The sequence below is a fragment of the Sarcophilus harrisii genome, chromosome 5, assembly GCF_902635505.1.
Source record: "Sarcophilus harrisii chromosome 5, mSarHar1.11, whole genome shotgun sequence".
Classification (NCBI taxonomy): domain Eukaryota; kingdom Metazoa; phylum Chordata; class Mammalia; order Dasyuromorphia; family Dasyuridae; genus Sarcophilus; species Sarcophilus harrisii.
The window spans coordinates 278,522,364-278,549,560 of record NC_045430.1 but is presented as its reverse complement, the minus strand read 5'-3'; the positions used below and the strand labels follow the sequence as shown (position 1 = coordinate 278,549,560).

General features: G+C 37.0%; 1 protein-coding gene across 8 annotated transcripts in view; it reads left to right on the top strand.

Moving 5' to 3' along the window:
- Window positions 1-27,197, top strand: part of HDAC9 (histone deacetylase 9) — a 673,520-nt gene that overhangs the window by 629,168 nt on the left and 17,155 nt on the right. For all 8 annotated transcript variants that reach the window (XM_031940668.1, XM_031940665.1, XM_031940669.1 and 5 more), the window contains 2 exons: window positions 6,393-6,477; window positions 25,172-25,316. In XM_031940668.1, coding sequence (XP_031796528.1) covers window positions 6,393-6,477; window positions 25,172-25,316 — 230 coding nt within the window. The remainder of the gene's footprint in view (window positions 1-6,392; window positions 6,478-25,171; window positions 25,317-27,197) is intronic.

The following is a 27,197-nucleotide window of genomic DNA, read 5'->3' as shown; positions in this document are numbered from 1 at the left end:
TGTAATAAGATACCTTTAATGTCTTCATAATTTGGTATTTACCTATAAATATTCTAGCAATCAATTGTGTCTTTGACTGCTGGCAGCTGATTTTAAACAATACACAAGCAAATCAATTCTGACAATCTGTAGGGTCCCCAAATTTACTTTTGGGGATAACTCATTGGAATAATTAATTTATTTTGGAGGTTCTTCTACAGAAGAGAGGACATGGGGGTGACAGTCATAGCTATTTTTTCCCTCTTTGAAGAACCATCCTGCAGAAGGGAGATTTGATGATAAATGTTGGAGGGGGTGTGGGAAAACTGGGACATTAATACATTGTTAGTGGAGTTGTGAACTTATTCAACCATTCTGGAGAGCAATTTGGAACTATGCTCAAAGGGCTATGAAACTGCACATCCTTTGATCCAGCAGTATCTCTCCTGGGCCTGTATCCCAAAGAGATCATAAAAGAGACCCACATGTTCAAAAATATTTGTAGCAGCCCTTTTTGCAGTGGCAAGGACCTAGAAACTAAATGGATGCCCATCATTTGGAGAAAGCAAAATAAGTTATAGTACATGAATGTTACAGAATATTATTATTCTTTAAGAAATGATCAGCAGAATGATTTCAGAAAGGCTTGTAGACAATTATGAATTGATGCTAAGTGAAGTAAGTAGAACCAAGAGAACATTGTACATAGCAACAGCAAGATTATGCAATGATCAGTTCTGAAGGATGTGGATTTTTTCCAACAATGAGGTGACTCAGGCCAGTTCCAATAGACTTGTGATGAAGAGAGCCATCTGCACCAGAGAGAGGATTGTTGGGACTTAATGTGGATCATAACATAGTGTTTTTACTTTTTTGTTTTTGTTTGCTTGCTTTTTTGTTTTCTTTCTCATTTTTTTCCCTTTTGATCTGATTTTTCTTGTGCAGCATGATCACTGTGGAAATACGTTCATAAGAATTGCACATGTTTAACATATATTGGATTACTAGGGGTCTAGGACAAGGAATGGGGAGAAAGGATGGGAAAAAATTGGAACACACGGTTTTGCAAGGGTAAATGTTGAAAACTATCTTTAAATCTATTTTGAACATAAAAAGCTACTACTAAAAAAAAGACAATTTGGCTTGTCTCCCTGTCTTCAGAAACAAATATCCAAAAATATCCCAGGTAGAGGTGATAAAGGCAGCTTTTGATTTGGCATGAAAGAAAATCTCCTACCAGAGAAATGCCAAAATGGAAAGGCCAACCTCAGGATAGAATATGTGAATGCCCTCCACCTTCACCTGTTCCAGTGAAGATTGGGAGAACAATTTATTGGAAATAGGAGAATAGAGATTTCCTTTTCAGAGATTGACCTAAATGCCCCCTGGAGGTTTTTCACACCTCTAAAAATCCAGTTTCCTTCAAAATTTGGTTTAATTTCTATTCTTGTATAGGAGGGCCTGTCTAGTGCTCCCTCTTACTTCTCCACCTGAAAAAGTTTGTATCAGTGATATATATCTTACATATGTATATACCATTTCCTTTGATCAGAAAGTAAGCTTCTTGAGATCAGGTGTTGTTTCAATTTTGTATGTGTTAACTATTGCCTAGCACAGAGCTTAACACATAAAAAATCCATAATATTGCTTTTAATTGATTATTGATTCATTTCTGCTTCTGAAATTCCATGATTAGGTAAATTTTAGGTGCCCTAAATCAATCTTTTTTTTAAAAAGCTATATCAACAAAGAGTGGAAATGATATTCCCATCCTTTTGAAAATTCTAATCTCAAAAACCAAAGAGTTGGAATAAAAATGTATGACACTGTGATACCTTAGAGAGAACATTGGTTTAAAGGTTGGAAGTCCTGGATTTAGATTTTAATTCCACCATGTGCTTTCATTCTCTCTCAGAGCCTCAGTTTCCTCATCTTTCAACTGATTGGATTAGACTAAAATGATTTCCAAAGTCCCTTCTAGCTCTAAGTCCATCAATCTAGGAATTCAATACCAACTGGGGGTATCCCATTAAATGTAAAATGCCTAAGCCAAAAAAAAAGACTTCAGGGGATCAGGAGGTTACAAGGCACTTCATAATCCTCCATGCAGGGATGCTATTTCATCATGTCAACAATCCTTCTGAGTACTTTATAGTCTCTATGCAGGGTTGACACATTCATATGTCCTTATGTAGCTGTCAGAAAATTCATTTCAAAGTGAGAATTGTGAGTGCTCTGTTGAGATCTAATCTGTCCAGGCCCAGAGCATGCCAGAATTATGAAAAGTGGGGGTGCTGCTGATGGGCTTGGTGCGGTGCCTGTCAGGTGTCGAGTGATTTCTCTCTGCACTACGGGATTTGGGGCCAGATTCTCTCCCGGGACACTCCTTGCTTTTGGAGCCAATGTCCAAAGGCATGAGTCAGTCAACAGAAATGAGCTTTTCCGGCAAAAAGAGGGCCCGATTCCAAGGAAGCCCCCAAATACTTGGCTTTAATATGCCAGTGAACTTGTGATTTTTACAGTGTTTTTATAATAAGATTTCTCATAAGTTACATAGAGCGTACTATGATTTTGTCAAGACTTTATTGGTGGATAATTGCAAATGCTTGACTCTTGTGAAAGATAGGGCAAGAAAAGCTTCACTGATGCTGAAGCAGGAAATTTGCTAGAAGCCATTGTGAGCAATGGATTCTACAAATAATAGAAGCTGGATGTGAGCTTTGGGTTTGGAAAGGATGTGTAAAAACTATCTGATGCATTTTGTAACTCCAAGACAATTATCAGCAAAGACAAATTGGTGGGAAGTTATTATTTCCTGCATCTCCTATGTCTGTCTGTGGCATTTTTATTATTATTTTTTAACACAAAAGTCCTCCGCTTTGTTGAAAGTGCTCCAATTCATTATTTAATAACTCTAGCCAAGTCCAATCACCCACAAGAGCCAATGTCTCTACAGCATCCAAACAGCTGAAAGGAATCAATAATTCACCTTCAGGAGATTTCTCCTCCTCCCCATTGGTTTCTAAGAAGTGGCTTTTAGTTTCATAATTTTAGTTAGTCAGCTATTAAACCACTAATGGCAACAATACTCATAAATGGACCACAAAATAAATTTGTAATGGAACTATTTTTAGAATTTCATGATTATCAGTGATGGGATAGACTTGGAGGAGTCTGGCTCCCTTTCACTGGAGATCTTCAAGGCAAGTTTTAATGATAACTTGTTGAAATAGTTGTAATGGATTGACTCTTCAGATACATAATGTTTGGACAAAAAAGTCTACAGATAAAATTCGATGATACCTGTCCATTATTCAGAATGTGGTTCACTTCAATAAGAGGAGCCAAGTCCTGTTCTTGTGCTGGAAATAGAAACACAATAAATGATACCTACTCTCAAGGAACTTACTGGAGAAACATATAGATAAATAAATAAATACAATAAATAAAGATATATAAGGACAAAAGTAATACAAAGGAATTAGGGGGAAAACCATTACAATTAATGAACTGAATTAAATTGGATGGCAGCACAAGATGCCAAAAAGCGTTGGACTTGGAGTGACATGACCTGGGTTTACATTCCTGCTCTAAGATATTCTAGTTATATAATTAAGGAGAAATTCTGTATCACTCTGAGTCAGTTTCTTCATCTGTAAAATGGTGGTAATGAGATTTGAAATACTTAAAAGAAAACTTAAGGTTTGGAGAATATTAAAACCCCAAATATACAAATATCTCAAGGATCTTGGATTTCTTTATTGAGAAACTATCTACCAAGGCAGATCTCCATCTATTTCTAATAGCATAAGAAAAAAATAATAGATGAGTTTTGATAGTTAAAAAATATGGAGGAAGCTAGAAAAAATAATGACAAAGTAAATCTGGAAGAACAGAAGGTGAAAATTTTCAATGAAACTAATGAAAGAAATGCAAATGAAAGTGTCTTACCTTTACCAGACTTAAAACTATATTATAAATCAATAGTCATCAAAACCATTTGGTGCTGGCTAAGAAATTGAGTAGTGGATCAGTGGAATAGATTAGGTTCACAAGACACAATAGTCAATGACTACAGTAATCTAGTGTTTTACAAACCCAAAGATTCCAGCTTCTGTAATAAGAACTTAATATTTGGTAAAAATTGCTGGGAAATTGGAAACTGGTATGGCAGAAACTAGGCACTGACCTGCACTTAACACCCTGTGCCAAGATCAGGTTCAAATGGGTTTATGATTTAGACATAAAGAGTGATATAAGCAAATCAGAGAAAGAAGGAACATATGGCCAGAGAAGAACTAGATAGCATCATGAGATGGATAATTAATTTTTTTTGTAAAAAACAAAACCAATGCAGACAACATTAGAAGGGAAGCAGAAAATTGGGGGAAAGATTTTACATTCAAGGATTCTGATAATTGATAATATATATATAATTGATTCAAAATTAGAAGAATACAAGTTATTCTCCAATTGAAAAATGGTCAAAGGATATGAACAATTTGTAGGTGAAGACATTAATACCATTTCTAGTCATATAAAAATGCTCTAAGTCTAAATTATTGATCAAAGAAATGTAAATTAAGACAATTCTGAAATACCACTATACACCTCTAATATTGGCCAAGATGACAGAAAAAAGATAATGACAAATGTTGAAGGGGTTATGGGAAAACTGGGACTAATATCTTGTTGGTGTAGTTGTGAACTGATCCAACCATTCTGGAGAACAATTTGGAACTATGCCCAAAGGACTTTGAAACTGTGCATACCCTTTGATCCAGCAGTGTCTCTGCTGGACCTGTATCCCAAAAAGATCTCCAAAAGATCACATGTCCAAAAATATTTGTAGCAGCCCTTTTTGTAGTGGCAAGAAACTGGACATTGAATGGATGCCCACCAGTTGAGGAATGGCTAAATAAGTTATGGTATATGAATGTTATAGAATATTATTTTTTCTATAAGAAACGATCAGAATGATTTTAGAAAGACCTGGAGAGACTTATATGAACTGATGCTAAGTGAGTAGAACCAAGAGATCATTGTACATGGCAACAGCAAGATATGGTAATCAGTTCTGAAGGACTGTGGCTCTTTTTGACAATGAAATGATTCAGTTCAATTCCTATAGACTTGTGATGTAGAAAGCCATCTTCATCCAGGAAGAGAACTAAGGAGACTGAATGTGGATCACAGCATAGTGTTTTCACATTTTTATTGTTGTTTCCTTGCATTTTGTTTTCTTTCTCATTTTTTGTCCTTTTTGATATGATTTTTCTTGTTCATCATGATAAAGGTGGAAATACGCATAGAAGAATTACACATGTTTAACATATATTGGATTGCTTGCAATCTAGGGGAGCGGGTGGGGAGGAGGGAGGAAGAAAAATCTGGAACACAAGGTTTTACAGGAATGAATGTTGAAAACTATCCTTGTATATATATTGATAATAAAAAGCTATTATTTAAAAACTGAAAGCAATATGGAGGAAGTCAAATACGATTCTCATTTACTTTGGTTTTGTCCTAATGCTTCACCTATGTTTTTATTTAAAATTACTGAGTGAGTGAATGGATGATAAGCACATTTCAAGTGCTGACTATGTGCCAAGAATGGTATATGGATACAAAGAAGCAAGACAATCCCTACCCACAAAGAACTTATTTTTCAATAAGAGAAAACAACATCTATAGAGGAATATTAATCAAGGAAGTGTTTTAGACAGAAAAAATGAAAGAGATGGTGAGCAGAGCCCTAGCAAAACTATCCTATCCTTTCCAGAAATGATGCTGTTAGTTCAAATACTGTTTTTAGAGCCAGAATTGGAAGGAGTTGAGGAGAAGGGTATAAAACAGGATAGAATTAGTCTGAGAATAGCATGATGGGTCTGGGTCCAGATCGTATGTGCCAAACGCCCAGCACAAACAGTAATGGTTTACACTTTTCACTTTAAAGTGTCTGCATGTGTAAGCAAGATGTTTAGACCCTTAGATAATAAAGATAACAGAACACACATCTCAGTTCAACCAGGATGTCAATGAAGGTTTGTGTTTGGAGTACCCAGCTGTGTATACAGATGCAATGGAATTCTGTCTGTGAAGAACCTACAGAAATGACACGAATAACTAACATTTTAAAAAATGAATACTACACAGACATGCACCTGCTCCCGAGACTCCATAGATTAGCCCTGCAGCCAAAATATAAGCTCCTTGGAATTCAATTACATGGCTCCAAATGGGGTGATAAAACAGAGGCTTCATTTTTGGAACCAATACCAGTGTAATGAGAACTCTTTCCTTGCAGAGTTTTTCCTGAGGATTCTTCTCCATCCCCTGGTTCTGTCTCCATGAGGTGTGCAGTACATTACTAATATCGTGCTGCTCATACATTTCCCTTTCTCTTCCTGCAGCTGGATCCTGTCCCAGAAGATGTTCTGCACCAAACTCCAAATAGAAATGCCATTATTTCTCTGCAAAAGACCACGGAAATTCAAAGTATGTCTTCGGAGTTCATTGGTAGTTTTAAGTCCCTCCTTCTCCCCTCCATTGAGAGCAGGTACAGCTATTTCAACTGACACAGAGACCTAGAGCCAGACATTAGAGTGGGCCGCCATTCTGATTTTAGAAGACTGGTTTGTATTTATAGCTAAATTGATTCCTGAATTCTTTGCTTGGCAGTCTCTTTTTGATGTCTTTGCCATCCCTAACCCTCAAATATTACATTTAGAATCTTCTTTTCCTAATGTTCCAAATCCTTCCATTTTCCACCCCTACCACTGAAGCATTTTGTTACATGGAAAAAATGAGGGGAGAATAGAAATGTTCTATCTTTTAAGTGGCTTGATCATTATGAAAAGTAAATCATTTATCTTCTCACATTACTGACTGCCAGCCATCATTTATCATGCATTCATGACTTACAGACTCCAATGCAGCCCTGATCTCTTCGATGTGGGCATTCCCTTCAACAATTTAGAGCGTGACCTATTGGAGCATGCCTTTCCTGGGTGACTCTTGGCCTTTTCTTCCCAGAAGGATCAAAGAGATAACCTATATGATCACTTTGTAAACCTTACAGCACTTTATAAATGCCAGCTATTGTTAATAATAATTGATAGTTATTATATGTTACTCTCCATGATAAATATTTTGAGTATGTCATTGAGTATGAATATTCAAAAAAATTAATATAGAGAGTAATTTGCAAACATTAAAGTATTATACTTGTGTGTATGTTTATATACATACATATATATAAGTATGTGTGTAGATATGGATGTGAGGCATTGTTAATTATAATTGATCATTATTATTGGCTATTACTAATGAATAATATTTTAAATTGCTAATTAATGGAAAAGGATGAACATGTAAAGCAATTTGACAATCTTGGATTATTATAGAAATGCACGCCACTGTCATTACAACTCTAAAAGGTAGATACTATTAGTATTCCTGTTTTATAGATAATAGAAGGAAAAAAAAAACTGAGTCAGAGGTAAGTAACTTGATTAAGATCTCACAATTAGCAAGTGTTTAAGAATAGATTTGAGTTCAGGTATTCTTTGATTCAATCTACTAGTTAGTTGCCTTTTATGAATAATTTATTATTATTTATTAATGCTTGTTGATTTTAATATTATTATTAAGTTTACCATAAAAGTCCTCCAAATGGTTTGCACAGGAGGAAAAAATCAACAATTTGCTGTCATCAGTGAATCCAGAATAATTGGGACCAGAGACCAGAATTTTGGGGTCCCCTTTTCTGCTTAATACCGATCTCTTTTACATTGCTGATACCCTGTCACCAAAAATAATACAACTTTAATTTTAAAAAAGTTAGCAAACTCAAACGCTTCCAAATCTTAAGTTGCATGAAAAATTGGGTACCTATCAGATGGGAAGATCCAGGAAAGCAGCAACTATGGCTTCTTGAAATTTTATATATCCTCAAAAACCTTTCCAGTCCTCTACATGTGGTACAATCTCAATGAATTAAATTTAATTAGTGACAGAGTGGTGCTGAGAATCTGTGTCTCCCACTTGTTCTAGTGTGAAGGTCATTTCATTTCTTTGCAAACTTAGCTTTCCTAGGACCTTCTGCCATATTATTGTAGGAACTAGATAAATTAAACCTCAAAATAAACAAGAAAGAAGTTAAGGAGGTAAAGAGAATTTTGGAAAAGTTAGGTATGATAGTCCTTTGGAGAAAACTGAAGGGGGATAGAAAGAAACATACTTTTTTGCTCTGTAGTACATGGACCCTACACAAAAATTTACCATGTAATAGGGCATTAAAAACCTCAAAATAAAACGCAAAAAGGCAGAAATAGTAAGTCTATCTTTTTCAGATCAGGATGCAATAAAAATTACATGTAATAAAGGTCCAGGGGAAAAATAGATGGGAAATCTATTAATTGGAAATTAACTGGAAATTAAATAATCCAATTCTAAAGAACAAATTGGTAAAATAAGAAATCATAAAAACAATCTATAATTTCATCTGAGAGAATGAAAATAATGTGACAACATACCAAAATTTATGGGATAAAACCATAGCAGTCCTTAGAGGAAATTTTATACCTCTAGAAGTTTACTTGAATAGAATAGAGAATGAGATCAATGAATTGAGCATGCAACTAAAAAACTTAGAAAAGAACAAATTAAAAATCCTCAATTAAATACCAAGTTTGAAATTCTGAAAATAAAAGATGAGATTAATAAAAGTGAAAGCCCCCCCAAAAAAGTATTCAACTAACAACATATTATCATTGTGGGCACATTCCTAGAGCATAGGAAGTTGGCTGAAATAATGAGGGAGGTGATGTTGCCAAAACAAACAAATCAATCAACCCACCAATCAACCAACTTTTATGGGTCTGGAAGTGACTCTAATCTTGAAGGTGTGTTTCTTATCAGATATAGTCCCTGCCTGAGTCCCTTCTTTCTCTTCCCATCTCTTACCTAACCCAAAGCAGAATAAAATTGGTAATTTGATACAGTGTTGGCCAGGCCTGAAATCAAATCCAGCCTCAGATACTTACTTGCTGTGGGACCTTGTGCAAGTCATTTAATGACTCCCTAGTTTCTTCAATTGTAAAATAGATATTAAAAATACCTCCTTTTCAGCATTGTTGTGAGGATCAAATGGAATAGTAATTATTATGGGTTTAATGCAGTGTTTGACACATAATAATAGCTATATTATTATTATTAATTTTTATTTCTATTTACCACTCTCTGTGATTGACTTCTAATGTTTTGCTGTTATGACCAGAGATGTGAGGTACAAGGCAACTTGGAAATTATTTCATTCAACATCTTTCTTTTAAAGGTGAAAAAAACAGGAGCTGGGAGAAGGGCAATGACCTGACCAGATCCCATGAGGAATAGGTTAATATGCAAAGCAATTTGCAAATATTAAAGCATTATATTTTGGTATATATACATTTATGTGTGTATATATGTATACTAGAAATCATATCAAACCAATCAGAAATCATGCAGTGAGTACTAAATATGTGCCAAGCAATGGCCTAGGTGATGGCAGTACAAAGACGTAATTCAAAGGCTCTCGAGGAACTTAGATTCTTTTAGGGGGAGACCATATGTACATCAATAACTAAAGAGCAAATGTTTGAAGAAATATCTGGGCGGCAGAGAGGGTTCCAGCAATTGGGGAAATCAGGAAAGCCCTGAAATATGTTGTTTCAAAGTGCACTTTGACCTTCAAAATGAGTTCATGGTATCATCAGTCTACAGCTGAAAAGAACCTGAGAGGCTATGTCATACAAATGCCTTATTTTATAGATGAGGAAATGAAGACCAAGGGACTTTCCCAAGAGTTCAGTCATAATGAGACAGAGCGGGATTCAAAGTCAGGTTCTCTGATTCCTAAGCCCATGTTCTTACCTTAGAACTATATGATCTTCCAATTAAGGAGGGTAGGATTTCTAATTTGTTGTTAATTCTTTAAGACCTTAGAGCAATTCTTATTGCCTTGGTTCTGGCTACTGAAGTTACACTTTGTTTACCAGCAAAGTTTTCCTTTCACTATGAGCCCTCTACCTCCATGTGCTTATAGTCTAGGGAGGGGTTCCGGTTTCAGCTCCCCATCCCATGTCCAGCTGGGTTCTGAAGGGTTCTTTTGTGCTATCTGAAAATGATGAAAATGTGCTGAGGCAGGCCCCAAAGCATGTGGGAACCATTCAGTGGGGTTCCCAGATAGCTGAGTCCCCAGGCACACTGTGAGGTGCTGACAGGTTGTATGTGAGCTTTGGTTTGAGGGGGGAGCCCCCCAGCTGAGGGTGTGCAGGTGCCTGAGTCTCTCATTAGCATTGGCCCCTTGCCTGGCAGCTGCCTGTGCTCATGGGTTCTATGGCAGCATCATCCCTTTGCTTCTGACCCTTTTAAATTTCTAAGCTTAACCAAAGGAGATCATACAAGAAAAGAGAGTGGAATCAGGATCATTGTATAGGTATCAACTTAGCCTGATGTTTCAGCTGCCTGCAGGTGGGAATGTTCAGGAAGTCCAAAAGCACAAGGAGATGTCAAGACTTGACCATGTATCTTTTTTCATGTATTTGCTACTTCCTTAGTGGCTTCTTATTTGTCTAAAGTGACCCTATTTCTGGTTGGCCTTAGGATCTGACCAGAATCAAGACAGATGGTCAGGAACTTCAGATTCCAGCTTCTTCCCAGAATTCGTGGGTTGAATAATTTCCTTCCGTTAATAAGGAAGAATTACTTTGGGAAGCAATTTCATTTTCTACCAAGTTGGGAGATAGTGTTTCACAAAATATGTAACAGCAATTTATATTTTGTCTGTTGTCTGTTACAGGCAGCTATGCACCTGGGAACTTTTCCAGGCTGGGACACCTGATCACTTCTTAATACTTGATAGAAATTGGGGGGAATGGCCACTTAGTACTGGTAGACACCTTACAGGGTTCTTGAAAGGCTCAAATATAGTAAATATGTAAAGTGCTATGCCACATTTAAAAATAATGGTCATGGGTGCACATTTAAAATGCAAGCTAGCCTAGAATAGCATCAGAATTCTAGTTTCTACCCCCTCCCGAAAGATGCATATTCATACAACCAAATCATTCTGACTTTTTGACTCAGAAATGTTTCCTTAAATATCTTTATACTTTACCATCCTTCAATGTAGATGTGAACTGGCTGAGATGATTTCATAGAGTCATCATGAAAGGAAAATAGGAAGACAGAAATGGAGGGAGGAAAAGAAGGAAGGATGGCAAGAAAGAAAGAAAGAAGGAAGGAAGGAAAAAAGGGAGGGAGGGAGGAAGAGACGGAGGGAAGGAGGGAAGGAGAAAAGAAATGAATATTTATTAATCACCAACTATATCAGGAATAGGCTGATTACATACATTTCATTTGATTCTCACAACTCTGAGGTAAGCACTATTATTATTCTCATCTTATATTTGAGCAAATGGAGGCAATTATACTTTACAGGTGCTCCCTCACCCAACTATAAACATTGAACATAAAAATGACCTCTACCTATCTGCAGCTCTTAATGTCCCTTTGCCTCATGGTCTCTTAATGATGCCCTTTCTCTCACTCTACTACCACAAATACTTCCCTAGAAAGACTGTGTGGCCTATTGGATAAATCCATAATGCTGAAGTCAGGAAGATATGAGTTTCAATCTTGCCCATTAGACTTACCTGTTTTAGCCAAGTAATTTCTTCTGTCTCAGCTTCAGTTTCCTCATCTATAAAATGAGATAAATGCCTGTAACACTGGTATGAAAAGCCAATGAAGTAATGTAGGTAAAGTACTTTGCTAACCTTAGCATTTTGGTTTTCTTGTTGCTCCTCTCAAAGAGACTCAATTTCCCATCTCTGTGTCTTTGCATTGGCAATCCTTCCTACCAGAAATACCCTCCCTCCTCATCTCTTCTTCTTAGCATTCTAGTTTCCTTCAAAGAAGGAAAATGATTTTCTCCTACATGAAGCCCTTCCTGATTCCTCCATATATTATTTCATTTTGGATACAAGTATCACAGTGAGTGGAGAGTTGACCACCTGGCACTTTTCTAGGCTTTCTGGCACTCGGGGGCCAGTCCTTTGTCTGTGAGGGAAACACATCATTCCAAATATCCTTGAGATGGAGGGAATACTTGGACATACTGAGTCTGCAAGGCAGATTTCCCTTTAGGCTCAGTGTCTGACTACATAGTCAAGACTTTCCCATTTTTAAACACATGGGTAGTCAAAAGCTCCAAGAGCCATGTTCCAAAGTCCAAGTATGTATTAAAGGTTAGGATTTTTTGAACAAAGGACTTCAGAGATTAATAATGGATGTAAAACCTTCTCCTACTTTACTTCAGTGAAGTTATATCTCTGCTCAGGCTGTGGATTCAGAGTTTTTGCCTAAAACCAAAGAATCTGGGACAAAGAGAAGCTTATACCTGACAACATTCACCAAGGCCAGGAGGGTCCCCTATTTCCCAAAGGGTGATTTTAAAAACAAGTTTATTCTAAATAGTAGTATAGCTTCATTATCCCTCCTTGGAATTCTAATGGAAATCACTATTCTCCTATGGAATTAGGCACTAAAAACAACTACAGAGGGGGAAAAAACCAACAACAATTTATTTAGAACTTCCAATTAATCCATAATCATAATCAAAGCATTAATTATACTGTGATTTTTTTAATAACACTAGGTCTAGAAGAAATGAGAATCCGGGGCTGGGGAAAGATGGAATTAGAGATCATGAGGCTTAAATTAAATAAAGATTTGTGATTTTTAATTCTGTTAAGCTCCTGCTAGATTCTGGCCCAAAAGATTTGGAAGACAGGATGATAGACTGATATGAGAGACCTCTTTTGTATTTTGTTTTTTTCCTTTGTAGCCAAAGGATGTTAGTCTAAATCTCAGTTCTATCAATTACTGCCTGTGTGACTTTGGCAAGTCCCTTGATCACTGTGGGCCCTAATTTCATCATTTGTAAAATGGAGTTGGACTATATGACCCCCACAAAGGGGCCCCTTTGTGGCTCCAGATATTTGACCCAAGGTCTGGGTTTGGCCAGATCAATATGTAGTTTCAAGTCAATTAATGTATCTACCAAGCAATATCTGCATGATTTCTTTGCTACATAAATTCATTTTCATTTCTTTCAATATTGCCAATAATTCCCTTTGGAATGTGAGCTCCTTAAGGACAGTCATCTTTTTGTTTTCTTTTTCATACCAGAACAGTGACTGACATGCAGAAAGTTTTAAGAAATCATTTGGTCGATTGACCTATATCCTGGTTTCCTAGTCAATCCATCCAGATAGCAACAGGAACTTGATAACCCCAACCCCTCCTCATCTCACTGATTAATGGACTTAAGATGGATCAGCATCATCTTTTAGGACTGAAGGAAGTTATCGACCTTTTTTTCCCCAACCCAATCTTAATTATCCCATTGTACTCTTCCAATCAAGACATAAGATACCCAATATTGGTTGGATGCCTACACTCGTATTCCTGCCTCTTTTGGAAGAATACCACAGCTCCGTTCCACTCTAATCCTTGGATTCATTATTCTCCTGGTAGGAGAGCATCTGCTCTACCATTTCTCTCCAATATTATTCATTGTCCCTATCTTTTGCATTTCTGCTTTCCTTGTGTAAGTATTAACCACTCTTTTCTTCTGACTTTGAACCTTCCAGTATGTTTTATATCACCAATTAGAATGTGAGCACTAGAGAGCATAGAATATCTGCTTAATAGCTTTATCCCCAGTGATTAGCACAGTGTTTGGCATACAGCAAGAATTTAATACATGTTTTCTTTTCTATTGATCCTATCTCTTTCCTTTCCATTTCATATAGAAATATGTATATTTATTTGTACATGTGTATAGGTGGATATGTGGGAATGTCAACTTCTCCTATTAGACTAGAGGCCTCTTGAAGGCAAGGAATAATTTTTGCTTTTCTTTGAAACTTCAAGACTTAACACAGTGTCTGGAACATGATAAGGGCTTAATAAATATTCTTCTGTTCACTTGCATCCTATTAACTTAGAGCAGTTTGAAGTTTTCAAAGTGTTCTAAGTATATTATTTCATTTGAATCTGACAAAAAAGTGACTTGCTAGTGCCTTCCTTCTGTTCAATGGCTTTGATTTTTCCTGTATATCTCTTTATTCATGGTTGTTTGTTTTTTATTTCTTCCATTTTTAGACCATCTTTTGCCTTTCCTCAGGGTTTTAGCACACTGAGTAGGTACTTAATCTCTTAGGTATTTAGAAAATGCTAGTGGACTGAATGGTAGACAACTGCTATTATATTGATTAGTTAATATTAATTATTATAAATGAGATGATGGGAGTTAGCATATGGAAAACATGTTTTCTCTTTAAATGGGAGCACTCATTATATTTATCTTTAGAAAGAGCTGAGGTTAGATTGAGAGAACTATTGTACAAAGTCCAGGTCTGAAACTTGCTTGCCTCTCTGATATAAGCCCAGCCCTTCAGCATGTCTGGACCTCAGTTTCTTTACCTATAAATGAGGATATTGGACTAGATTACCTCAAAGTGTTCTTCAATCAGTGATCTGTTTTACAATTGAGAAAACTAAAGCTCAGAAAAGTCAGTTAAATAACCCATGATCCCACAACTAGCCAACTCTCAAGGCAAACTTGAACAGCAGCTCCTTGATTTCAACTCCAGTACAACACGCTTCCCTTCAAAGTATGAATGAATGGGGCAAAGAGAGATCAAGAAAGAGAAAAAATGGAGAGTGAGTGGGTCAGGAAAAAAAGAGGAAGGGAAAGACAGAAAAGTGAGGTAAGAAAAGGGAAAAAAAGAGAAGAGGAGTTTGTGCCCATCTCAGTGAGGAAGCTTGGAGCTGGGCAAAACTCTTGGGATGATTTATGCAGTCCACACTGCCTGCCTGCCTGGGAAACAACCCTTTCCATTCCCATCAGGTAAGAATATTGGGCAATTTTCCCCAAGCGGAAAGGTGGACAAATTCCTTTCTGCTTAGAAAGAATCTGGATTTTCTCCCTGTCTAATTTAAATGCTCCTTGCTTGAGTAGGGGGAAGGAAAGGTTAAGAAATCGAAGCTCAGTTACTTGTAAAGATAATAACTGCCATTCATCCTCAAAGCCCAGTCTCCTTCAGCCAGACATGACTAGCTCTGGATATCAGACTGGATAACTCTTCAGCAGAGTTGAGGTTCTATACTAGGACCCTAAAAAACAACAACAAAAACCAAGACTGACCCCTCTCTATTGGCTTTACCAACCAATCCTGTCCCAAAGGGGCCAAGCTAGTAACACAGCCAGGAGCCCACACATTCATCTCCCGTGGTCTAGCAGACACTTACTCATTCTGGGTCATTTCCAAGCCTATAGATAGAATAATCATGAAGGACTTATTATGCACATGCACACACCACACCCCACACGCACCCTAATTCACCTGCATTTAAACTTGAGTTAAGAGCCAAAGCATGCCCTGTTTCTCTTCCAGGAGTGAGAAATAAGAACTAGGCTATTGTTGATATTTCCTCACAATACAAAGTTCCATTCCCTTTCTGGAGGTTAGAGACAATATGGTAGAGTAGAATTGGTAATGAGCAAGTGATGTGGTTTCTGGTCTTGCCCTTGGTCACTGACCAGCTTTGAGATCTTACATTAAATTAAAAATAAACAAATAAATGCCATTAAAGAAGAGGCATCGATTTTTGCTTTGCTGTTGCACTCTAAGGTTCACAGAACATTTCTGTGTAACTCTTAATTTGTAGACGAAACTTTCACAGGTCTTGTCTTTCCTGTTAGGACATGAGTTCCTGGAGAACAAGGACTAGTTAAATTTTCTATTTGCTACATCAGTGTCTAAAAAAGTAATAGTATAACAATAGCATACCAATCAGAGCAGAAGAAGGAAGACAATAAAGAGAAGGAAGAGGAAGAAAAGAAGAAAGAGAAGGGGGAGGATGAAGAAAAAAAGAAGAAGGAGGAAGAGGAAAAAGAAGACTAAAAGTAGGAAAGTAAAGAAGTGGAGGAAGAAGAGAATAGAAGAAGAAAAAGGAGGAAGAGATGATGATTTAGGATGAGAAGGCTGGGGTTGAGGATGATGAAAAAAGAGGAAAAAGAGAAGGTATAGGAGGGATAATAAGACATAAAGTTTAGAAATGTAAAATGGAGTTGGAATGAGAAAGACCTGCGTTCAAGTCCAATCTCTGATACAGTCTGGCTTTGTGACCCTGAACATGTCACTTAATCTCTCAATGGTCCCAGGAACTCTCAGAGATTATAACTTTCAGACAAACTGATAATGTGAATTGATGGAAGGAGTTCCCAAACTGGAACTTCCCAATCCCAGTGAAACCACAGATCCGGACAAATATGATTAATATTGTTCCTATTCTTTCTAAATTGTACTCGTGGTATTCAGATAAAATAGTTTGGGGACAAATCTACTCTTCTTTCATGTGTAATATTCAGTGGGTTATCGAACTGACAAGTACAAGGTTTTCTTTTTGTGGTTGAATTAAAAATAATGGAACTGCAGACTCATCCTGTTCAGCTGGCTTTCTGAAAGCATCTTTGAGACAACTTTAGCAGCAAGCAAGAAAAGAAAGAGATGGTCTTCCTTCTGCTCCCACATGGTTTTGATTGCTTTGCCTATGTGGAGATATTCTGAGAGTTTTTCATTCCATGTATATCAAAAGTTTTGAGTTCTCTGCATGGCTGCATCTATCCAAAACACTCTTATATGTCTAGGGGAGTTATGGTTAGCTTTGAGCAACTATAGGGAATCTTTTGGCTCGTGATGATGTCATCATTACAATATGCTTTATTTCTTGAATAATTCGAGAAATTCTAGATTTTAGGGTTTTTTTCCAGTTTATGGAAGAGAGGGGGCTACATAGTGCTTGCCACTTGATTTTATCTGCTTACATAATGAATTGGTTCTACATTTTACAACTATAGAGATCTAGTTCATGTTTTAATCATTTCTTTGCAAAAAGTTGGAGCTCTTTAAAGATGACCTTGACATAATTTCTGGTAGCAATGACCTGGTCTTGTATGCTTTTTGTTTATAAAAAAAATTATTATGAATCAGCTATTTCTTCATTATGTCTATATTGACATATTGTTGGATGAACTCATGTGAATGTCACCAATACAATGTCAGATATACCTTAGTGGCAAGGAAATTTTTCAAAACAGGAATGTAGGAGAAAAAAATCAAAAGTATATGGGGAAGGAGCAGCTAGGTGGTACAGTGGGTAGAGCACCAGCCCTGAAGTCAGGAGGACCTGAGTTCAAATCTGGTCTCAGACACTTAACACTTCCTAGCTGTGTGACCCTGGGCAAGTCACTTAAACCCAATTGCCTCAGGAAAAAAAATGTATGGGGAAAGGATACAGTCCCCATTGCCTTTAGCATATAGCATGTGCCTTTGTATAATGCATGCTTAAATACATATTCCCATTCCACTCCTTGTCTCCTTTTGCTGTCAAAAATCCAAATCAATGGTAATTATTCCACTATATGTAGACAATAATTAATTTCTTGAGATATGTCTGTGAGAAAAGTGCAGAAAGATGGGAAAATGATACCAGGAATAAAGATAAAGTATGATCTGGGGGAGCTGGGGGCAAGTTGATGATAGGATTTTTATAAAGCTTTTTTTTTATTTTCAAAACATATGCATAGATAATTTTCAGCATTCACTCTTGCAGAACTTTGTGTTTCAAGTTTTTTTCCTTCCCTTCCCCTACCCCCTTTCCTAGATGGCAAGTAATCCATTATATGTTAAACATGTGCAACTCTGCTATACATAGTTCCACAATCCTCATGCTGCATAAGAAAAATCAGATCAAAAAGGAAAAAAAATGAGAAAGAAAAGAAAACAAAAGAAAGCAAAAACAAAAAAGTGAAAATACTATGTTGTGATCCCCTCTCAGTCCCCACAGTCTCTCTCTGGGTGCAGATGGATCTCTCCATCACAAGACCATTGGAATTGTCTTGAATCACTTTGTTGAAAAGAGCTACATCCAAATTATGGGATTCTTAAGATAGCTCTTGTGACAGTCTTGGAAGTTCCTTGAGGACAAGGACTGTCTTTTACTTCTTTTTAAATCCCCAGTAGTTAGTACCATATTTGACACATAGTAGACACTTAGCAAAAGTTGATTCATTGATGGATTGAAAAGCATGATGGGGCAGATATTAATATTTTATTTTATGAAAAGGATCCTTTGGGAATCCCAGCATTCAACTCTGGTTCATTTGTCATGTGGGCTGAAGATATTAGTTGCATATCAATAAATAAGTGTTTTTTGTCCATCTGTTCCTATATGGTAAATTCCACCCCACAGAACCCATAAATTATGGAGTTGGACACATATTGCAGTCTTCCTTGATCCTAGAACTATTCAGAATGCGCTTGTTCAATATGTATAAGTCCCTAATTCCTAGGAAGTAGAGTGTCTAAATTCATCATCCATGTCAAAAGATTTGCCTTGTTTGTAGAGCATCTTCCAGAAGCCATGTCAAATTCCCTGTTTTGCAGCACTTTCTTGCTATGGATCCCATGCATTTGAGAGGGATGGCTCCCTTCAGATGATTCATCTTCAATGACCTACATGCTTACTAAATGCTCACTATGCTCTAGTATTCTCTAGTCCCTACCACTCAGAGTCTTGTAGTCAGGCCAGAATTCAAAGTAGGAATTGTCTTTTTAATGTGAGGGGGATACAATTTCATTTAATTTAATATAATATAATACAATTTAATGGGATAGGGTACAACATGTGACTCACTCCTCCTTTGGGATAGTTGTGTTTGGGAGAGATGGCATCAGTTTTCAATTCAATAACTATTTATTGGGTACCTATTATGTGCCAGTTCCTCTTCTGGGTGCTGGATGCAGAGCAATTCTGCTTTCAAAGGTCGATTTGCCTTGAGCATTTGTTCTATTAGAAAGCCACAGTACACATGTAGATTACTATGAGTAATCTCCTTTTTTTAAAAGTTAGACTGGACTTGTTATTGACAGAAATGCTACTGGGTCATCCCAGGGGCTCAGAATACCCACTGTGACATCTTCTGTACCTGGATATTGGGTTTAGGCCAGATTTAACCCAAAGGGAGCTTGCTTTGTTTTCTTAAAGTACTCTATTAGAGATGTACAGCACTCAGCAAAGAAGTGAAAGGATCACACAATTTAAAATATGAATGAGGGATCACAGGCAAATTCTTCCTTCCTAAAAAAAAGAAATGCTAAAAACAAAACAAAAAAAAAAAAACTCACAAATTTCAACAGAAATTCAACAGAATTTAGTGATTTATCTTATAACCACTGCTCCATTTTGTTAGAGGAAGCTAATTCTCAATCTCATTAGAATATAAACTATTTACAATACTGCTAATTAGGCATTTTACATTTTACATTTCACCTCAGCTCAGCACTGTCTTTACTTCTGGTGAGACAGCCAAGTTTGGGACAGCCTTCCTTTTATTAGTGGTCATTATCTCCAAGATTCTCCTCTCTCTCTCTCTTTCTCATTCTCTCGTTCTCTCATTTTCTTCTCTTCTCTTCTCTTCTCTTCTCTTCTCTTCTCTTCTCTTCTCTTCTCTTCTCTTCTCTTCTCTTCTCTTCTCTTCTCTTCTCTTCTCTCTCTCTTTATTTATCTCTCTCTCTCTCTCTTTCTCTCTCTCTCTTTACACACACACACACACACACACACACACACACACACACTGCCCTATTGCCCCATGCACTACCTACATTTGTCTCTGAATTCTAGCAGAATCTCTGGACCTTTAATACTCACAAAGGCAGTTCCATTCCTGACCATAGTCACTTTGAGATGCTAATTCAGTTAAGACCAGGAAAGCACAAACATAAAGGGAAAAGGAAGCCAGCACTAACTGGCATGGATAATGACTCCATGAAAACTGAAGAGAGGAAGGATGCTCTTCTCCTTCCCCACCATGGAATCATATGATGCTAGTGGGAAAATCATGACCATGAGGACACCAGAAGAGCCAGAAGCTGCCTTGCTGCCATTATGGAGTCGTAGGAAAACTAATGGACCATGAAGGTTTTTCCACACCCTTCCAAAGTTCCAAGTCCTTTTAGGGATAGGTCAGAGCTCCCTCTCCAGATGCAGGTTGCCATGTGGTCTGCAGTGTAAAGTCTTAAAAGAGTTACCTCTGTCCATTGAGAAGTTAAGTGAGTTGCTCAGTCATGATGTCAATACATATCAAGGACAGGATTTGAATCCAGAGCCTCATGATTTCAAAGCTGGCTCCATGTTAAAAGTGCAAAGTATATACAAAGGAATTTTAAAACATAGAGGATATTGGTTCAGAGAATCAGGAAAAACTCCATGGGATTCAGAGCCTGCTAGGAAGGAAGCTAGAGGTTTCAAAGAGTAAAATGAAGAGTGTGTTCCTGGCATGGAGAGCAGTATGTAAAGAAAAGATGATGAGAGAAAATGGAGTGTGTGGCATAAAGTTGAGAGTCTGTTTCGCTGGATGGAATTGGCCTGCAGAAAGTGGTAGATGGTAAGTGAAAGCAGATTAGGGATGGGGGCTTTAAATATTATGGCCAATTCAGTCCTTCTAAAGATAGAGACACAAACACAAAAACATAAGTATCCCTGCCTTTGAGAAATTTTCATTTGCATGGCTGGAGAGGGGGAAAGCAGGGAGAGAAATCCCATATCCATTCCTCACCCTTCATCATGGCCATTGTGAGGAAAAACTAAAGAAAGACACATTCTAAACTCTGGCATTATAGTGATTTTCCTGGAGAGTGGAAAATTCAAATTTGGTTAAGTTGAATTTTGCTTTAAATTTGCCAGAGAAAGGTCTAGTGCCTTGGATGTGGTGGGAAGTAGAAAAAATGGATATAAAGCTACAAGATCCTCCTCCCCTTCCTTTTCCTCCTTATTATCATCATCATTACCACCATCACCATCACCACCATCATCACTATCATCCTCCTCATCATCATCATTATCATCATCTCAAAGACTTAAAGACCTCCAAAGTCTATTAGTCCAGAGGCTCTATTTCACAGTTGAGATGTCAATTCAAGCCTAGCGCTTGAAGTAATTTGTTTAAATTCTTAGAAGGAACAAAAGACAGAGGAATTCAAACCCTAATCTTTTTATTGCAATTTCACTTCCCTTTTAACCATACTGTACTACCATCAGTAGTAAGTCCCTTCGCATTTTAGAGAGTTGTCTGGAAAATGAGGTCATGACTGGATAGAAGGGATGTTTCAGGGTGTTAGTGGGAGAAATGTGCTTTGTATTCCTTGAAACACATTTTGAAGTGTGCTACTTAGGGGCTCTAAAGGGATAACTGAGATCATTCATTAGCAGGATCAGGGAATATGTTCTTTGTTAAACATTGCTCCATGCATTGTGTCTTTCACCAACATTTCCAGTCTTAGCAACCTGGACATCTTTGAGACTCAGTGATCACTCTTATGACACTACTTTGGCTTTGCTCCACAAGAGTGAGTCCCAGATTATTTTTCATAGTCTAAGGTTGGTATTGCTCAGTTTCTTAGATCTGCCTTCATCCTAAGAGCATATTTCCCCCATTTTTGTCATTTACTATATATTATTTTGTGAATGGATTTTATGCATATATTTTGATTTTTTATCAACTATACTTTCTATTATATCTCCACAGCTCTCTGAAACATCCTTTATAACAAAGAAAAAAAGCCCAAGTTTAGCAAAACACATCAATAAATGAGGAAACACTAGTATCATTGGTCTTAAATCCACACTTCTTGTCCTCCCTGACACTCTTCAAGGAAAGGAGGGAAATATCTTCTAGTATTTCTTTTTTTAAGCCAACCTTGGTTATTATCAACTAATTCCATTTTGTTTATCTTGCTTTGTTATAGTTGTTCTTTCCATTTACAGTTTTGTAAACTTGAAATATATATATATATATATATATATATATATATATAGTTTTCTTGACATTTTTTTATTTCATAAAATTTCCCATAAGACTTTCTGGATTTCTCTGTTTATCATATATTATCTCTATAACATAGCAATATTCCATTATATTCATGTACTATAATTTGTAGTTGGTTTTCAGTTCTTTGCTAATGTATAAAAGGCATTACTATAAATATTTTGTTGTAGATAGGGCAGTTGTAAAAGTTATTTAGTCCTTGGTATATCTATGTTTAACAGTAAAGTCTCTGGATGATAGGATATGGACATTTTCATCACTTTCTTTGAACTGTTCCAAATTGCTTTCAAGAATGGTTGGACCAATCCACAGCTCCACTAAGAGTGACCATTAGTTGCCTATCTTTCTACAAGCCCTTCAAGACTGATTATTCCCACATTTTGTCATCTCTTCAAGCTTCTTGGGAATCTCAAAATTGTTCTCATTTCCATTTTTCTTGTTGTTAGTGAATTAGAGCTATTTTCCTATGTTAATAATTTGCTATTCTTTTTTGAGAACTCTTTGTTCATAAACATCTACTATTTATATATTATGGAGTAACTTGAGGGCTTATGTGTTTATGTAACTTGTCTCGTAATCTATCAGCAATCTTATTAAATCAACCTCCTGTGTTCTAGGTACTATGAGAAACTGAAGATACTAATGTGAAGAATTAAGAGATCTTTACTCCCAAAGAACTTACAGTCTAATAAGAGAGACAATAAGGACACATATACATATATACTGGGTACTATAAAGAGAATAAATACAGATAAATGAATCATTATTATCGGACTCACATTAATGAATGCAAATTCCTCCCCCAGTTCCCACTCCACTAAAAACATACAACTATTTGCCTTCTTATCATAGTGGATTTATTTGATAAAAAAAAACTTTCAACTTCATGTAATTAAAATCATCTATTCTGTCTTTTCCCATCACTTTTATCCTTTGTTTGAAATCCCTAACACCACTGCTGAAACAGCTATGTGATATATTTGATTTAATTCTCGCCTGATTTTTGTAAAGAATGGCATGAACTTTGGAGTTTATCAGTAATATGGTATAAAACTTAACTCTGAGTTTTAGAAATATGTAAAATACATAAGGCAGTGTTCCCAGTGAGGACATTCCCTTCCCAGCCCAAAAGATCTTCTTCATTCTAGCTAGCAGATCCCCAAATGATGGATTTCAGAGTAGAAAACCAGATGCTTTCTCAACTGTTTCCATAGGGAATGGGAGTGGCAGTTCCTTTTCCCCTGTGTTTTTTCCATTCATGGCAAAGCTTTCCAGAGGATCCATATCTAATTGTTGGTGTCATATGTGAACTTGCAATCTTGGCTGATTGTCCTTGAGGCCTCTTGTAGACTCCACACTTAGATGTAAATGTTGCTTAATGAAGGCAAGATCTTCACTCAAACAATTAATCAATAATGATTAATACTTATATATACTTATAAAAAATTAAGAACAGCTAGATGGCTCAATGGATAGAGTTCCAAGTCTAGAATCAGGAAGAGTTTTTTGAGTTCAAATCTGGCCTCAGATACATACTGACTAGGAGACTTTGAGCAAGTCACTTAACTTTGTTTCCTTCAATTTCCTCATTTGTAAAATGAGCTGGAGAAGGAAATGAAAAAGTACATCAGGAGCTTTGCCAAGAATATAATAAATGAGGTCACAAGAAATAAGACATGACTGGGGAAAAAAAAGCCCAAACAACAACTAGCACTTTTTGTTGAACCTTGGTCTAGGAGCTGGAAGTAAAACAAAACAAAACAAAATGAAACAATCTTTGCTCTCAAGATGAAGACCTAAATCAGTCTATCTAAAATTTCTATTGTCAGCAAGGGGGAATTAACAAAGGGAGAATTAGCAAACATTTTACAATTAAGAGGGACTTGTGAAAGAGACAGTTAAGATCATGGAATGGTGGGAAGCAATAGAGTTAGTTCTACTTCACATATTCCTCCAAGCAAAACTAGAAAAGGCCTGTGGAACACTTTCTCTCTTGGTAAAAAGCATCCTTTCATTCTTTTCCACTATCTGGTATGCAACTCACCCCCATCTGTCCTCCTGAGGCATAGAGTACAATAAACCCCCTTGGAACTTGGAAAGATTATCCAGTTGTGTTGCATTTATTTTGCATTGCTGTATCCTACCTCCAATGCACTTCCCTTTATACAGTTATACCCATTCTTCTTCAAAACTTTTCTTGTCTATGTCATACCCCTCCCAATTTGCCCTTAGCTCATTTTCAGCTAGCTAATACTCTGTTCCTCCTTGAACTCAGGCAATCCCTCCATCTCCCATCTTCATACAGAACCTGAGTCAAAAAACCTTTGGTGGTATTTTATCCCAAGCAATAATCACCACAGCAGATTCCCCCTTCACTGTTTGGACCACAGAGATTTTGTTAAAGTGCATCTCTTTGGGATCAGTCAGATCATCACTTAGAACGAGTGTTTCCACAGTGCTTGATTTGGGATTCTAGAGCAGTTTTTGGAAGAATAGCTTTGGAAATGCAAGACCACCCTTGAATTCTTTAGTTTTATTCCTCCAATATGTTTTTATCCAGTAAAGACTACCTAGAGTATGGTTTCCCCAAACATACATACATACACACACACACACACACACACACACACACACACACACAGAGTATTTGTCTTTTTAATGTATGGCTCTCCGAATTTATGATTGCTTATGTTTCAAAATTTTCAATAACTTACTGTTCCAGTCTAGACCCTGAGGCTGGAGGAAAAAGTACATTCAGGACTAATAAACCTGACTCTTTTGGTGCCCTCACTGCCCTTATTTTCTGCATGAATTTCTGGGTTTTTATTTTCCCTTAGAACCCATATTTCTGGTCTTACCCTTCCCTTTTCCTTTCTCTAGAGCTCTCCCCTGCCTCAATGAGCATCACAGATGACTTCTTTGTCAGCCAGGCAAACTATAAGTATAAAGATGGGCACTTAGATCATGAACACTGGCTCATCTTGTTATTTGCTCATTCTATTGGAGCAAGACCCCCTACTAGTTGCCTTCACCTGAAGAGACCCCTCCCCCCCCAACTGTGGTGGACATAGAGATTTTCCATTTCTCATTTCCTATTTCCTAACCCTTTCTTGTTGGCTCTGGGAAATTGCTCTGCTAATGTCTATGCAGATCCAAACAGCCATAAATTGTGGTCTCTTTTTCTTTTAGGTAAGTACTGGAAGTCGGTGGAGAGGTTTTCAGGCTGTGCTCTGACTGGAACTCAGGAACAAGAACAAGAGGAAACGGAGACTGTCTCTGCCCTGGCTTCTCTGTCTGTGGATGTGGACCAGTGCTTTGCTAAGGAAGACAGCAGGTATGAATTGAGTTCTGGAAGTGTATTTACGGCAGGTTGGCTGAGTCCCACTCATTCTTTCTTTTAAATCTTATGAATGAATATCCTTTCACTCCCTCTCTCCCACCTCTGATCACCCTGACCTGTTTTCTACCAAACCATTGAGACCACCAACTCAATGGGATGCCAAAGATTCATTCTTTCTGTGAAACACAGAGATAGAAAGCTTGGACTCTGTTCCCTGAAGAATTAACTGACTTTGGATGTATGGGTTCTAAGCCTCAGCTCAGGGAGAAATAACTGAGTATTGTGGAAAGAGCGACATGGAGGCTTTGGGCCTTTCCATATTACTTGTAATATCCAAGTTGGATTTTTGGCTTCTCACACAATTTTTTGTGAACTGGTGACAGTAGGAATGTCAAGGGAAGAAAAGAAGGGCAGAAGGAAGCTGGGACTAGTCTCTGGGTATAAACTCATCTGTAGTATGACAAATCTCAGAGGAAAAAAAATCTTAAAACTCCATGGGACTGCCCTATATTACATTGAATGGACAAAATCATGCTTTCCTAAAAAAGAAGACATATATTCATGTGAAGATAATACAATTTTCATTTAACTTTGTTTTGCAAATGATTAGGTTTTCAAGGTAAATTCATAGAAAAGAAGAGTACCTAAATAAAAAAAAGTAATAATAGCCCTTTGCTTGTTGATGCACTTAAAACATAGATAAATGGTGAGTATATAAAGACAGAGAAAGGGATGGTCCCTGTTCTCAAGGAATTCATATTCTTATGTGCATACAAATTATATTTAGAATAACTTGAAAGTCGTTATGAAAAAAAAACAAAATAACTTTCTTAGTTACTAATATGTAATATATTGCCTTCAATTGAGATATAATATTCTTGAAAGCAAGGATTGGCTTTGCTTTTATCCCTACATTCTAATGCAAAACCCAATATTTGAAATGTTTCCAGAATTGAACTGAGCCTACCAGAGCTTGGGATCCATTGACACAGCCTTTGGGAACACAGGGTCAGGTCACACTTTTGTAAAGGTCAAGATCACACAATTACCCTGGATGTAACATGCAGTCCATGTTCTTTGAGTTGCTCATATTCTCATTAGTCATAAAAAATCTGCAAAAAAAAAAAAAGCATAGCTTGAAAACTTTTTTTTTCTCCTGTGGATCTATGAATGTTTTAAAAAAGGAAAAGAAAAGAAAAAAATTGGCTTTCTTCATCTTAGTTGTTTTTAGCTCTTTGGAGCTCAATAAACTCCACATCTTGTTCTGGTCAGGAAAGAGATTAAAGACACAAGATGGGCATATGCACTTAGCAAGACTTTTCATTGCAATACAGCTCTTTTTTTTTTTTTAAACCATAACCAGTTTCAAAGAGGAGATCCGCCTTACAATCAAAAATTCTACGTTAACATATTGGAAGAGATCTCAGTATAGGCAAAAAAGCCCATGAGAACAAACTTATTTTAGATGAAGTAACCCCCTGCTACTCCAGGCTTGGGGTTGAACCCAAATTTCTAATCCAAAGGCACTGTAATTATTCTTATGGCCAAATCCAGTGAGTTGTCTGTCATCTGAGGGCTGTAAAACTGAGGTAACCATAACATCTGCTAGAGCTGGAATTGAGGAGTTATAATTTAGAAGTCTATTAATATAGAGAAGGAAAGCCAAATCCAAACTTGACTGAAATGCATTGTAATTAGTTCAGTACATTCAATTGCACAGCTTAAAATCATTAGCGATTATAAGACACACAGCAGTCACAGGTAACCTAAAGCCTCAGCACTAGTTGGACATAGTGGATGCTGGATTTCCTGGGTCAGTGTTTCAGTCAGCCAGCATTAACTTAAGTTCCTGCCGTGTGCCAAGCACTCATCCAG